At 43.2% G+C, this 15,846-nt stretch overlaps 2 protein-coding genes across 2 annotated transcripts in view; one reads left to right on the top strand and one right to left on the bottom strand.

Moving 5' to 3' along the window:
* LOC143767341 (uncharacterized) overlaps positions 1 to 15,846 on the bottom strand; it is an 855,449-nt gene that overhangs the window by 516,537 nt on the left and 323,066 nt on the right. The gene's annotated exons all lie outside the window — the stretch shown is intronic.
* The window catches only part of LOC143767040 (uncharacterized), a 153,360-nt gene that overhangs the window by 101,968 nt on the left and 35,546 nt on the right, over positions 1 to 15,846 (top strand). The window contains exon 14 of the mRNA XM_077255061.1: positions 2,099 to 2,118. Within this exon, the coding sequence (XP_077111176.1) occupies positions 2,099 to 2,118 (20 nt within the window). The remainder of the gene's footprint in view (positions 1 to 2,098; positions 2,119 to 15,846) is intronic.

Raw genomic sequence — 15,846 nt, 5'->3', positions numbered from 1 at the left:
AATGAAGGTCAGCCAGTCGGAAAAATTGGGAAAACTTTGAAAGTGTCCCCAAGTGCAGTTGCAAAAACCATCAAGCGCTACAAAGAAACTGGCTCACATGAGGACCGCCCCAGGAAAGGAAGACCAAGAGTCACCTCTGCTTCTGCGGATAAGTTTATCCGAGTTACCAGCCTCAGAAATCACAGGTTAACAGCAGCTCAGATTAGAGACCAGGTCAATGCCACACAGAGTTCTAGCAGCAGACACATCTGTACAACAACTGTTTAGAGGAGACTTTGTGCAGCAGGCCTTCATGGTAAAATAGCTGCTAGGAAACCACTGCTAAGGACAGGCAACAAGCAGAAGAGACTTGTTTGGGCTAAAGAACACAAGGAATGGACATTAGACCGGTGGAAATCTGTGCTTTGGTCTGATGAGTCCAGATTTGAGATCTTTGGTTCCAACCACCATGTCTTTGTGCGATGCAGAAAAGGTGAATGGATGGACTCTACATGCCTGGTTCCCACTGTGAAGCATGGAGGAGGAGGTGTGGGGGGTGCTTTGCTGGTGACACTGTTGGGGATTTATTCAAAATTGAAGGCATACTGAACCAACATGGATACCACAGCACCTTGCAGCGGCATGCTATTCCATCCGGTTTGCGTTTAGTTGGACCATCATTTATTTTTCAACAGGACAATGACCCCAAACACACCTCCAGGCTGTGTAAGGGCTATTTGACCAAGAAGGAGAGTGATGGGTTGCTACGCCAGATGACCTGGCCTCCACAGTCACCAGACCTGAACCTAATCAAGATGGTTTGGGGTGAGCTGGACCGCAGAGTGAAGGCAAAAAGGCCAACAAGTGCTAGCATCTCTGGGAACTCCTTCAAGATTCTTCGAAGACCATTTCCGATGACTACCTCTTGAAGCTCATCAAGAGAATGCCAAGAGTGTACAAAGCAGTCATCAAAGCAAAGCGGGGCTACTTTGAAGAACCTAGAATATAAGACATATCAGTTGTTTCACACCTTTTTGTGAAGTATATAATTCCACATGTGTTAATTCATAGTTTTGATGCCTTCAGTGTTAATTTACAATTTTCATAGTCATGAAAATACAGAAAAATCTTTAAATGAGAAGGTGTGTCCAAACTTTTGGTCTGTACTGTGTGTATATATATATATATATATATATATATATATATATATATATATATATATATATATATACACACACACATACACATACTGCACGATCTTTACATAATTAGCATTTTTTTTGCATGAAATAAGTATTTGATACAATAGAAAAACTTAATGTTTGGTAGAGAAACCTTTGTTTGCAATTACAAAGGTCAGACATTTCCTGTAGTTCTTGACTAAGTTTGTACACATTGCAGCAAGGACTTTGACACACTCTAACATACAGATCTTCTCCAGATCTTTCAGGTTTTGGGGCTGTTGCTGGGCAGCAATGAGTTTCCGGTTCCTCCACAGATTTTCTATTGGGTTCAGATCTGAAAATTGACTAGGCCACTCCAGGACCTTAAAATGCTTCTTACAGAGCCACTCCTTAGTTGCCCTGGCTGTGTGTTTTGGGTCATTGTCATCCTGGAAGACCCAGCCACGACCCATCATCAATGCTCTTACTGAGGGAAGGAGGTTGTTGGCTGAAATCTCGCAAAAGATGATCCCATCCATCCTCCTTTCAATACTGTGCAGTCGTCCTGTCCCCTTTGCAGAAAAGCACCCCCAAAGTATGATGTTTCCCCCACCATGCTTCATGGTTGGGACAGTATTCTTGGGGTTGTACTCATCCTTCTTCCTTCAATCACGGCCAGTAGAGTTGATACCTAAAAGTTCTACTGTGGACTCATCTGACCACATGACCTTCTCCCACGCCTCCTCTGGATCATCAAGATGGTCATTGGTAAACTTCAAACGGGCCTTGACATGTGCTGGTGTGAGCAGGTGGACCTTGCATGCCCTGCAGGATTTTAATCCATGAAGGCGCAGTGTGTTACAAATGGTAATTTTTGAGACTATGGTGCCAGCTCTCTTCAGGAAACTGACCAGGCACTCCCATGTAGTTCTTGGCTAATTCCTGACCTTTCTCAGATTCATCGTTATCCCATGTGGTGAGACCTTGCATGGAGTCCCATACCGAGGAAGATTGACAGTCATCTTGTGTTTCTTTTATTTTCTAATAATTGTGCCAACAGTTGTTGCCTTCTCACCAAGCTGCTTGCCTATTGTCCTTTAGACCATCCCAGCCTTGTGCAGGTCTACAATTTTGTCCCTAGTGTCCTTAGGCAGCTCTTTGGTTTTGGCTATGGTGGAAAGGTTGGAGTGTGATGAATTGAGTTTGTGGACAGCAGAGCAAGAGTTCCTGCTGGTTGGTAGGTGATCAAATATTTATTTCATGCAATAAAATTAAATTTAATTATGTAAAAATCATACTATATGATTTTCTGTTTTTTATTTTTTAGATTCTGTCTCTCACAGTTGAAGTGTACCTACAATAGAAATTACAGACCTCTCCATTGTTAGGAGGAAAAACATGCAAAATCTGCAGTGTATCGAAAACTTATTTACCCCACTGTGTGTGTATATACTATATATATATATATATATATATATATATATATATATATATATATATATATATATATATATACATATATATACAATGGGGCAAAAAAGTATTTAGTCATTCAGCAATAGTGCAAGTTCCACCACTTAAAAAGATGAGAGGCGTCTGTAATTTACATCATAGGTAGACCTCAACTATGGGAGACAAACTGAGAAAAAAAAATCCAGAAAATCACATTGTCTGTTTTTTTATCATTTTATTTGCATATTATGGTGGAAAATAAGTATTTGGTCAGAAACAAAATTTCATCTCAATACTTTGTAATATATCCTTTGTTGGCAATGACAGAGGTCAAACGTTTTCTGTAAGTCTTCACAAGGTTGCCACACACTGTTGTTGGTATGTTGGCCCATTCCTCCATGCAGATCTCCTCTAGAGCAGTGATGTTATTGGCTTTTCGCTTGGCAACACGGACTTTCAACTCCCTCCAAAGGTTTTCTATAGGGTTGAGATCTGGAGACTGGCTAGGCCACTCCAGGACCTTGAAATGCTTCTTACGAAGCCACTCCTTCGTTGCCCTGGCGGTGTGCTTTGGATCATTGTCATGTTGAAAGACCCAGCCACGTTTCATCTTCAATGCCCTTGCTGATGGATGGAGGTTTGCACTCAAAATCTCACGATACATGGCCCCATTCATTCTTTCATGTACCCGGATCAGTCGTCCTGGCCCCTTTGCAGAGAAACAGCCCCAAAGCATGATGTTTCCACCACCATGCTTTACAGTAGGTATGGTGTTTGATGGATGCAACTCAGTATTCTTTTTCCTCCAAACACGACAAGTTGTGTTTCTACCAAACAGTTCCAGTTTGGTTTCATCAGACCATAGGACATTCTCCCAAAACTCCTCTGGATCATCCAAATGCTCTCTAGCAAACTTCAGACGGGCCCAGACATGTACTGGCTTAAGCAGTGGGACACGTCTGGCACTGTAGGATCTGAGTCCATGGTGGCGTAGTGTGTTACTTATGGTAGGCCTTGTTACATTGGTCACAGCTCTCTGCAGTTCATTCACTAGGTCCCCCCGAGTGGTTCTGGGATTTTTGCTCACCGTTCTTGTGATCATTCTGACCCCACGGGGTGGGATTTTGCGTGGAGCCCCAGATCGAGGGAGATTATCAGTGGTCTTGAATGTCTTCCATTTTCTAATTATTGCTCCCACTGTTGATTTCTTCACTCCAAGCTGGTTGGCTATTGCAGATTCAGTCTTCCCAGCCTGGTGCAGGGCTACAATTTTGTTTCTGGTGTCCTTTGACAGCTCTTTGGTCTTCACCATAGTGGAGTTTGGAGTCAGACTGTTTGAGGGTGTGCACAGGTGTCTTTTTATACTGATAACAAGTTTAAACAGGTGCCATTACTACAGGTAATGAGTGGAGGAAAGAGGAGGCTCTTAAAGAAGAAGTTACAGGTCTGTGAGAGCCAGAAATCTTGATTGTTTGTTTCTGACCAAATACTTATTTTCCACCATAATATGCAAATAAAATGATAAAAAAACAGACAATGTGATTTTCTGGATTTTTTTTTCTCAGTTTGTCTCCCATAGTTGAGGTCTAACTATGATGTAAATTACAGACACCTCTCATCTTTTTAAGTGGTGGAACTTGCACTATGGCTGACTGACTAAATACTTTTTTGCCCCACTGTACATACACACATACACATACATATATATATATACATACACACACACACACACACATATACATATACACACACACATATACATATACACACCTTCCAGGCACAGACCAATCCTCAAAAAAAAGCAAAAAGATGAGGGCAGCACACCATTTTTTGAAAAAAAAAAATAGAAATGTGATTTAATATACAATAGGGGCTCTGCGATGTTTTGATTCAAATGAGAATCTTTTTCAAGCAGTGTACAAGTGAACAGACTTCTTATAGTTACACCCATTACAAATCAGTTATAACAATAAAGTGCATAAGTGCTGTACATAACCTCAAAAGTTATTACATAATACATGCAAATATTCAGTTTCAAAGATGCATCTTTATTAAGTGCATGACAGTGTATATCACATGATCAAAACAGATATAAAGTGTAAATAAACATTGATTGATAATACAGTGTCAGTTATACATAATTTGCAGCCAGACTCCCCCCATAATGCAGAAGATATAATAGCCAAATCCGGCGTCTGGTAAACGTAATTGTACATGTCATTAAAATAACCTAGAGGAAATGCCTTTACTGCTCATTCGCGCTTGGCGAGATGATGTCACGCACGCCATTTTTGATCAGCCCGTCTTCTCAAAAGTGCAGTTCTCCGGCGCCGTGTTTTTGAAGCCCTTATTGCTGGAGGCAATGTCAGACATGAGCACTTTCACTGAACAAAAATATAACCCCAACATGTTGGTCCACTCTTCTTCAATGGCTGTGCAAAGTTCTTGCGTGGCTAGTGAATGAAGATACATGCCACGCCGTGTACCCAAGGTGCCTAGATGGGATATCACTCTTTATTAATATAAGAACTAAATCTGACACTCTTAGCCAAAGAGATAGGATAGTATAAGGTAGTGTCAGAGAGGGATGCATTTTGGTCCAGATATATTTAAACACTGACACAATGTTGGGCATTTTAGCAGTTTACCAAAACACATTCATGATAAAAAAAAAAACAAAGATGGAAAAAAGATGAGCAAATACCCTGCTGTGAGTACCGTATTTTTCAGACTTTAAGGCGCACCGGACCATAAGACGCACCTAGATTTAAGAAGCGGAAATTAGGAAAAAATTGAAGCAAAAAATTGGTCAATTCTGTCATGTAATATCCCCTATCCTGGTATATATGGTCCGCTCATCCCCATTCTGATACGCATGGCCCCTCATCCCTATCCTGGTATGCATGGTTCCCTCATCCCTATTCTGGTATGCATGGTTCCCTCATCCCTATCCTGGTGTGCATGGCCTCATTCTTATCCTGGTATGATTGGCACCATCCCGGTCCTGGTATGCACGAACCCATCCCAGTCCTGGTATGATTTTCCCCATCATGGTCCTGGTTCGATTGGTCCCATCCTTATTCTGGTATGATTGTCCGCATCCCGTTCCTAGTATGATTGGCCCCATGCTTTTTCTGGCATAAATGGCCCCATCCTGTTCCTGGTATGATGGGTCCCATCCTTTTTCTTTTATAATTGGCCCCATTCCGTTCCTGGTATGATTGGTCCCATCCTTATTCTTTTATAATTGGCCCCATCCGGTGCTAGCAGCTGCTTAATGCTTGTAAGCAGTGTATGGCAGGGACGTCATACGCTGCTCACAAGCAAAGCACAGCTGCCAGAATACTCACCGGGACCATTCATCGCAGAGAGTGGTGAGTATCTATTCCTGTTCAGTAGTGCGCAGTGTCAGTCGGAGACTTCCTGCTGGGGCCGGCAGTCACTTGTGCCGATACTTAATAGAAATTAATGTTCTGAATATTCATTTCTCTTAAGTATCGGCACACGTGACCGCCGGCGGCAGCAGGAAGCCACTGGCTGACACTGCGCACTACTGAAGAGGAATGGATACTCACCACTCTCGGTTCCAGTGAGTATTCTGGCAGCTTTGCTCTGCTTGTGAGCAGCGCATGACGTCCCTGCCATGCGCTGCTTACAAGCATTAAGCAGCTGCTGGCACCAATGCAGGACGCTGCGAGGGAGCGCCGTGTAGGTGAGTGTAATGTTTTTGGTTTTTTTTCAATCTTTCCTGATGGGGCCAATTATAAAAGAAAAAAGGATGGGACCAATCATACCAGGAACAGGATGGGGCCATTTATACCAGGATGCCAGAAAAATGAATATGCATTGCCCTCCACGCCCATGGGCGTGGAATGCAGTGCATATTCATTCCTCTTTAGCAACGGGCACAGGAGTTAGCCAGTGCCGCCGACTCCAGCCTCCTGTGACCCGATGCTCCGCTGAAACCGCTCCCCCACCTCCCCACCACAGCCAGAGCCCATACATCCGGACTATAAGATGCACCCCCATTTTCCTCCACATTTTGGGAGGAAAAAAGTGCGTCTTATAGTCCGAAAAATACGGTAAGTAAAATGTACATAACTATGTAACATAAATAACATAGGGCACTTAGTAAACATTGTTTTTGAAAAACAAAACGTAAAAGCCATCCTACTGCATCGAGGTTTTTCCAAATCAGGATGGTCCTATACTGTCTCTAATAAAAGTCACAGATAAAAAAAAGCAGAGGTGATTACCTGCTCAGGCCTCCAAAACAAATGCAGTGGCAGGTTGCAGCAGACCTGATTAATGATGGCAGAAACACAGGTGCAACAATACCGATGAAACAACCACTTTCAATCCAGTGTTGGCTGTTTGGTATATTAGTGCACAAAAAGATAATAGTCAGTATGTGGCGTTATTTACACAAGCAATGCAGAGCATCTGGCTAACAGCCTATTAGTAACGCACACGTAGGAGGGCTGCCCAGTGCTGCAAAATGCATGCTGTGTGAACAGAGGCCACAGTTTACAGAGCCATCTTGGTCCAACTGCACCCTGCAAGATAAAGTGCAAAAAAACATCAATATATGTAAGTTATTAGTTAATATTGGGGCCACAATACGTAAGCTGGCAACCCGCGTCAAGGGTCCTTACATTTGCCGGTCCTAACTCTAAACATAAAACAAAGCTCACAGATACAAAAAGAGGACTTAGAAATCCTCCAAAAATGTGAAAAAAGTCAGAGAAAAAAATGCAGAGATGATTACCCGCTCAGGCCTCCAAAACAAATGCACTGGCATGGTGCAGCGGACCTGATTAATGATGGCAGAAACACAGGTGCAACAATACCGATGAAACAACCACTTTCAATCCATTAGCGTTTCTGTGTGCAGCGTATCATCTGCATGCGCAAACATATGCCAAAACGCATGAAAAAGCATGCTTACTCCTGCGCAGGACGCAAACAAATGTTGCGCGTGCATGTGTTTAAATGCGTTTTGGCATGCGTTTGCATTTTTTATGCGCATTGTGGAGGCGGTGACATCATTTTCTGGACATGCGCAGTCTAGTAGTAGTATCGAACGCATGCGTATACATGTCCTTGCGTACCAATGCATTCCCATAGACAGTAATGCGGGGTTTTTTTTACAATCATCCACAATTGTCCGCATGCGGATGATTGCACAATATTTGACGCCTCAAAAAATGCAGCATGTGTTCGCCGGACACAGCAAAACGACCCAAGCGTACGCATGTAAAAACCTGTCCCTGCGTACACAGTGTTAAAGATAAGCATGATGCTTGCGGATGTATGCGCACAGAAACGCTAATGTGAACCTGGCCTTAGACAGTCTACATTTCTCTGGGAACCTAATGTGAATACATTGCAAACTGAACTGAATGCAGGATTAACCCCTTAACGACCGCCGATACACCTTTTAACGGCGGCAGTTAAGGGTACTTAAACACAGCACCGATAATTAACGGTGCTGTGGAAAAAGTGAATAGCGCCCCCCAGAGTCGGATTTTCTCTGTGGTCTCGGTTGCCGAGGGTAGCCGAGACCCCAGAGAACATGATTCGGTTTTTTTACCAACCCCCGGGTTGCAAAAAAACCCCCAAAAACGCGATTTCCCATTTAATTTCTCTGTCCTCCGATGTGATCGCACATCAGGGGACAGAGAAATGGGGTCCCCGATAGCCCCCCGATACTCACCCGTCTCTCCCGATCCTCCTCGTGGTTCCCGATGGGCGCCACCATCTTTTTCTGGGGAAAAAATGGCGGGCGCATGCGCAGTGCGCCACCCGGCAGATCAGAACATGATCGGGGTCGGTTTTTACCGACCCCTGTTTTGCGATCGCCGGTAATTAACAATTTACCGACGAATGTCAAAAAAAAAAAGTGGCATGTCATTCTCTGTCCACTGATATGATCGCACATCAGAGGACAAAGAAATAGGGGGATTCGGGGACCCTATCAAACTTACCAGTGTCCTCCTGCATCACCTCCTGGCCGCCGGCTTCTTCCTCCGGGAAGAAAATGTCGGGCACATGCGCAGTGCGCCCGCCGTGATGTGCCGGCCGGCAGAGGAAGATTCTTCCTCTTGTTTTATTTTGGTCACTGTGAGATCCTATCACAGTGATCAAAATAAAAAAAAATAGTAAATAACCCCCCCTTTATTACCCCATTAGTTAGGAAAAAGTGATAAAATAAAAAAATGTATGTACAGTTATATGAAAAAGTTTGGGCACCCCTATTAATCTTAAGCTTAATGTTTTATAAAAATTTTTTTTTTTTTGCAACAGCTATTTCAGTTTCATATATCTAATAACTGTTGGACACAGTAATGCTTCTGCCTTGAAATGAGGTTTATTGTACTAACAGAAAATGTGCAATCTGCATTCAAACAAAATTTGACAGGTGCATAAGTATGGGCACCCTTATTTTCTTGTTTTAAATACTCCTACCTACTTTTTACTGACTTACTACAGCACTTTTTTTGGTTTTGTAACCTCATTGAGCTTTGAACTTCATAGCTAGGTGTATGCAATCATGAGAAAAGCTACTTAAAGTGGCCACTTGCAAGTTGTTCTCCTGCTTGAATCTCCTCTGAAGAGTGGCATCATGGGCTCCTCAAAACAACTGTCAAATGATCTGAAAACAAAGATTATTCAACATAGTTGTTCAGGGGAAGGATACAAAAAGCTGTTTAACCTGTCAATTTCCACTGTGAGGAACATAGTAAGGAAATGGAAGGACAATCCTCAGACCACCTCCAGAGAGCTGCAGCATCAACTTGCTACAGATGGTGTCACTATGCATCGGTCAACTATACAACGCACTTTGCACAAGGAGAAGCTGTATGGGAGAGTGATGCGAAAGAAGTAGTTTCTGCAAGCACGCCACAAACAGAGTCGGCTGAGGTATGCAAACGCACATTTGGAGAAGCCAATTTCTTTTTGGAAGAAGGTCCTGTGGACTGATGAAACCAAGATTGAGTTGTTTGGTAATACAAAAAGGCGATATGCATGGCGGCAAAAAAACAGTGCGTTGTATAGTTGACCGATGCACAGTGACACCATCTGCAGCAAGTTGATGCTGCAGCTCTCTAGAGGTGGTCTGAGGATTGTCTTTGACTGATCTCACCATTCTTCTTCTCTGCCTTTCTGATGTTTTTCTTGGCCTGCCACTTCTGGCCTTAACAAGAACTGTACCTGTGTTCTTCCATTTCCTTACTATGTTCCTCACAGTGGAAATTGACAGGTTAAATCTCTGAGACAGCTTTTTCTATCCTTCCCCTGAACAACTATGTTGAATAATCTTTGTTTTCAGATCATTTGATAGTTGTTTTGAGGAGCCCATGATGCCACTCTTCAGAGGAGATTCAAAGCAGGAGGAGAACAACTTGCAAGTGGCCACTTTAAGTAGCTTTTCTCCATACACCTGGCTATGAAGTTCAAAGCTCAATGAGGTTACAAAACCAAAAAAAGTGCTTTAGTAAGTCAGTAAAAAGAAGGTAGGAGTATTTAAAACAAGAAAATGATAAGGGTGCCCATACTTATGCACCTGTCAAATTTTGTTTGAATGCAGATTGCACATTTTCTGTTAGTACAATAAACTTCATTTCAAGGCAGAAACATTACTGTGTCCAACAGTTATTAGATATATGAAACTGAAATAGCTGTTGCAAAAAAACCAATTTTTATAAAACATTAAGCTTAAGATTAATAAGGGTGCCCAAACTTTTTCATATAACTGTATTTCTATTTTCCAGTTAGGGTTGGGGCTAAAGTGAGGGTTAGGGTTGGGGCTAAAGTTAGGGTTGGAGCTAGGGTTAGGGTTGGTGCTAAAGTGAGGGTTAGGGTTAGGGCTAAAGTTAGGGTTAGGGCTTGGGTTGGGGCTAAAGTTAGGGTTAGGGTTGGGGCTAAAGTTTGGGTTCGGGCTAAAGTTAGGGTTAGGGTTGGGGCTAGAGTTAGGGTTAGAGTTGGCGTTAGGGTTGGGATTAGGGTTACGTTTGGGATTAGGGTTAGGATTAGGGTTAAGGTTAGGGTTAGGTTTGAGGTTAGGGGTGTGTTGGTCTTAGGGATATGGGTTAGGGTTGGGATTAGGGTTAGGGGTGTTTTGGCATTAGGGTTGTGATTAGGGTTATGGTTAGGGTTGGGATTAGGGGTGTTTTGGGGTTAGGGTTTTGATTAGGGTTATGGATTGGGTTGGGTTTAGCGTTAGGGGTGTGTTGGGGTTAGGGTTGGAGTTAGAATTGGGGGGTTTCCACTGTTTAGGTACATCAGGGGGTCTCCAAACGCGACAGCCAATTTTGCGTTCAAAAAGTCAATTGGTGCTCCCTCCCTTCTGAGCTCTGCCGTGCGCCCAAACAGTGGTTTACCCCCACATATGGGGTATCAGCGTACTCAGGACTAATTGGACAACAACTTTTGGGGTCCAGTTTCTCCTGTTACCTTTGCGAAAATAAATCATTTTTGTGGGGAAAAAATTATTTTTTATTTTCATGTCTCTGCGTCAAACTTCTGTGAAGCACTTGGACGTTCAAAATGCTCACCACATATCTAGATAAGTTCCTTGGGGGGTCTAGTTTCCAAAATAGGGTAACTTGTGGGGGGTTTCTACTGTTTAGGTACATCAGGGGCTCTGAAAATGCAACATGACACCCGTAGACCATTCCATCAAAGTCTGCATTTTAAAATGTCACTACTTCCCTTCCGAGCCCTGATGTGTGCCCAAACAGTAGTCCCCCCCACATATCAGGTATCAGCGTACTCAGAACAAATTGGACAACAAATTTTGGGGTCCAATTTCTCCTGTTACCCTTGGGAAAATAAATTGGGGGATAAAAAATCATTTTTGTGGAAAAAAAAATATATATTTTCGCAACTCTGCTTTATAAACTTCTGTGAAGCACTTGGGCGTTCAAAGTGCTCACCACACATCTAGATAAGTTCCTTGTTGGGTCTAGTTTCCAAAATGTCACTTGTGGGGAGTTTTCACTGTTTAGGCACATCCAGGACAATCCAACACACGGGCTATTGCAGGACTCACTCTTATCAGGTGCTTGCAGGACTCCAGTCCATACCAGGACAATCCAACACCTCGTCCACTAAGTCCACGGTCTCAGGTGCTTCCAGGAAGACTTCACTCACAGGAGCTTCCAACACCGACCGTCCAGGACCTTGCAAAGGAACCAAATGGATCCATACACAGGAACCTCCCAGGCACATGTGACCCACACCCTGGTCACATTACATACCTGTAATCACTCCCCTGGGTGGGAGTGTGGCTAGTTTGACCCTCCCATCTCTCATAACTAGCCCTGCCAATCTCCCATTAGCATTACACAACTACTTGTGGGACTACAGGTCCCAGCACACCAACCAAACTTCAGATTGACAGCACAGAGTGTCTTCCTCTGCAACACACACACCGGCCATTAACACTCCTGCCGGACTTAGTCTCATCACATTTATGCCTCCAAGCGCATCTTGAAGCGCACACACAGCGCCCCCTGGCTGTAACATTGGTCACTGCACCACAAAACATACATACATATTGTAGAATACCCGATGCGTTAATACAGGCCACGCAATATAACAGTGGCCACGCAGTATATAACACAGCCCAAACAGTATATAACACAGCCCACGTACTATATAACACAGCCTACGCAGTATATAGCAGCCACGCAGTATATAACACAGGTGACGTAGTATATAACACAGGCCACGCAATATATAACACTGGCCACGTAATATATAACACAGGCCACGCAGTATATAACACTGGCCACGTAATATATAACACTGGTCACGTAATATATAGCACAGCACACGCAGTATATAACACTGGCCAGTGTTATAAAAAGTTCCCAGGCTCGAGTTCATATGAGGACATCCAGCAGGGGACGCATCACCGCGACTCAAGGTAAGTACAGGACATTCCCCTGCATTACATTCATTCACAACATTTTACAGACAGGAGCGACTGCATTAGCACAGCTCCTGGCAGTAAAATGATTAAACCCCTTCAGATGGATTTACATCGTGGGACTGATGGAACGAGGGAAGGTATGGGATATTGTTGATTTTTTATTTTACCTTTTTTAGAGGACGAGGGTCTTCAGGTGGATTACGAGTATAATAAAATATTAAAACACCCTGTGTCTTTATTTCATTAAAATACTTTTAAATAATGTGTGTGTTTTATTAACCATTTCGTACTATTGGATTAATAATGGATAGGTGTCATAATTGACGCCTCTCCATTGTTAATCTGGCTTAATGTCACCTTACAATAGCAAGGTGACATTAACCCTTCATTACCCCATATCCCACCGCTACACAGGAGTGGGAAGAGAGGCCAAGTGCCAGAATAGGCGCATCTTCCAGATGTGCCTTTTCTGGGGTGGCTGGGGGCAGATGTTTTTAGCCGGGGGGGGGGCAATAGCCATGGAGCCTCTCTAGGCTATTAATATCTGCCCTCAGTCATTGGCTTTACCACGCTGGCGGAGAAAATGGCGCGGGAGCCCACGCCAATTTTTTCAGCGATTTAACCCTTTATTATAGCAGCTACAGCGCCCAAATTTTGCACATACACACTACTAACATTACTAGTGTGGAATATGAAAAAAAAAAAAAGGGATACGAGATGGTTTACTGTATGTAAACCATGTCTCATATCCTGTCGGGTTTGTGAAGGAGTTAGGAAAAGCCGGCAATTGAATTACCGGCTTTTATGATATCTAGCGCTGTATGAAATATGAATATATATATATATATATGTGTCTCACTGACACATATATATATACATATACCTATTCTATGTGTAGACATTTATTCATTCTATTCTATTCTGTCAGTGTGATTTTACTGTACACCGCACTGAATTGACGGCTTTTCTAGAGAACACCGGTGCGTATTTCTCGCAAGTCACGCGCATGGTCTGTGTGTAATCCGTATTTTTCTCGCCCCCATAGACTTTCATTGGCGATTTTTTTGCGCAATACGGTGACAAAAGCAGTATGCTGCGATTTTCTACGGCCGTGCAAGACCGTATAATACGGATCAGTAAAATACGGCAGATAGGAGCTGGGCCATAGAGAATCATTGTACTGTATGCAATCCGTATTTTCTGCACCTCTCATACGTCCCTAAAACTCGCTAGTGTGACGCCGGCCTTATGAGGTCACATTCACTGAACAAAAAAAGCTATTTAACTCCAAAACATCCTAACAGGCCAAGTTACATGTTAACCCTTCTTTGAGATCACCTTCACAATTCTTGCATGCATTGAACTTGTGAGTTTTTGGAGAGTTTCTGCTCGTATTTCTTTGCATGAAGTCAGAATTGCCTTCCAGAGCTGCTGTTTTGATGTGACCTGCCTCCCACCCTCATAGATCTTTTGCTTGATGATACTCCAAAGGTTCTCTATAGGGTTGAGGTCAGGGGAAGATAGTGGCCACACCATGAGTTTATCTCCTTTTATGCCCATAGCAGCCAATGACTCAGAGGTATTCTTTGCAGCATGAGACGGTGCATTGTCAGCATGAAGATGATTTTGCTCTTGAAGGCACGTTTCTCCTTTTTATACCATGGAAGAAAGTTGTCAGTCAGAAACTCTATATACTTTGCAGAGGTCATTTTCACACCTTCAGGAACCTTAAAGGGCCCTACCAGCTGTCTCCCCATGATTACGGCCCAAAACATGACTCCTCCACCTCCTTGCTGACGTTGCAGCCTTGTTGGGTCATGGTGACCATCCACCACCCTTCCACTACTCCATCCATCTGGACCATCCAGGGTTGCACGACACTCATCTGTAAACAAGACTGATTGAAAATTAGTCTTCATTCATGTCTGGGCCCACTGCAACCGTTTCTGCTTGTGAACACTGTTTAGGGGTGGCCGAATAGTAGCAAGCGTTTGAAGGATCCTACACCTTGAGGTTCGAGGGACTCCAGAGACACCAGCAGCTTCAAATAACTGTTAGCTGCTTTGTAATGGCATTTTGGCAGCTGCTCTCTTAGTCCAATGAATTTGTCTGGCAGAAACCTTCCTCATTATGCCTTTATCTGCATGAACTCTGTCTGTGCTCTGCTTCAGTCACAAATTTCTTCACAGTATGATGATCACTCTTAATTTTTTGTGAAATATCTAATATTTTCATACCTTGTCCATAGGCTTTTCAGCAGCAGAGAGATCCTTTTTATTTCCCATATTGCTTGAAACCTGTGCCCTGCTTAAAAATGTGGAACATCATTTTTAAGTAGTTTTCCTTTAATTAGAATCACCTGGAAAACTATCACATGCGTTTAAGATTGATTTCAGTGATCCATTGAGCCCTGAGACACAATACCATCCACGAGTTTATTTGAAAAACAAAACAATTAAATCTTTATGACACTTAAATCCAATTTGCATAATAATTTGGAACATGGTGAATACACTGCTCAAAAAAATAAAGGAAACACTTAAACAACAGAATAACTCCAAGTAAATCAAACTTCTGTGAAATCAAACTGTCCACTTAGTAAGCAACACTGTTTGACAATCAATTTCACATGCTGTTGTGCAAATGGAATAGACAACAGATAGAAATTATTGTCAATTATCAAGACGCACACAATAAAGAAGTGGTTCTGCAGTTGGGGACCACATCTCAGTACCAATGCTTTCTGGCTGATGTTTTGGTCACTTTTGAATGTTGGTTGTGCTTTCACACTCGTGGTAGCATGAGACAAACTCTACTACCCAAACAAGTGGCTTAAGTAGTGCAGCTCATCAAGGATGGCACATCAATGCGAGCCGTGGCAAGAAGCATCAACGTCATGTTCAGAGGCTGGAGGCACTACCAGGAGACAGGCCAGTACACCAGGAGATGTGGAGGTGGCCATAGGAGAGCAACAACCCAGCAGCATGACCGCTACCTCAGCCTTTGTGCAAAGAGGAACAGGAGGAGCACTGCCAGAGCCATGCAAAATGACCTCCAGCACGCTACAAATGTGCATGTGTCTGAACAAACGGTTAGAAACTGACTCCATGAGGATGGTCTGAGTGTCACAGATGGGGGTTATGCTCACAGCCCTACACTGTGCAGGACGCTTGGCATTTGCCACAGGACACCAGGACTGGCAAATTCACCACTGGCACTCTGTGCTCTTCACAGATGAAGGCAGGTTCACACTGAGCACATGTGACAGACATGACAGAGTCTGGAGACACCATGTAGAGCGATCTGCTGCCT

This window comes from Ranitomeya variabilis, chromosome 4 (genome assembly GCF_051348905.1).
Source record: "Ranitomeya variabilis isolate aRanVar5 chromosome 4, aRanVar5.hap1, whole genome shotgun sequence".
Lineage (NCBI taxonomy): Eukaryota > Metazoa > Chordata > Amphibia > Anura > Dendrobatidae > Ranitomeya > Ranitomeya variabilis.
The sequence above is the reverse complement of the archived record's forward strand: the minus strand, read 5'-3'. Positions and strand labels throughout refer to the sequence as shown.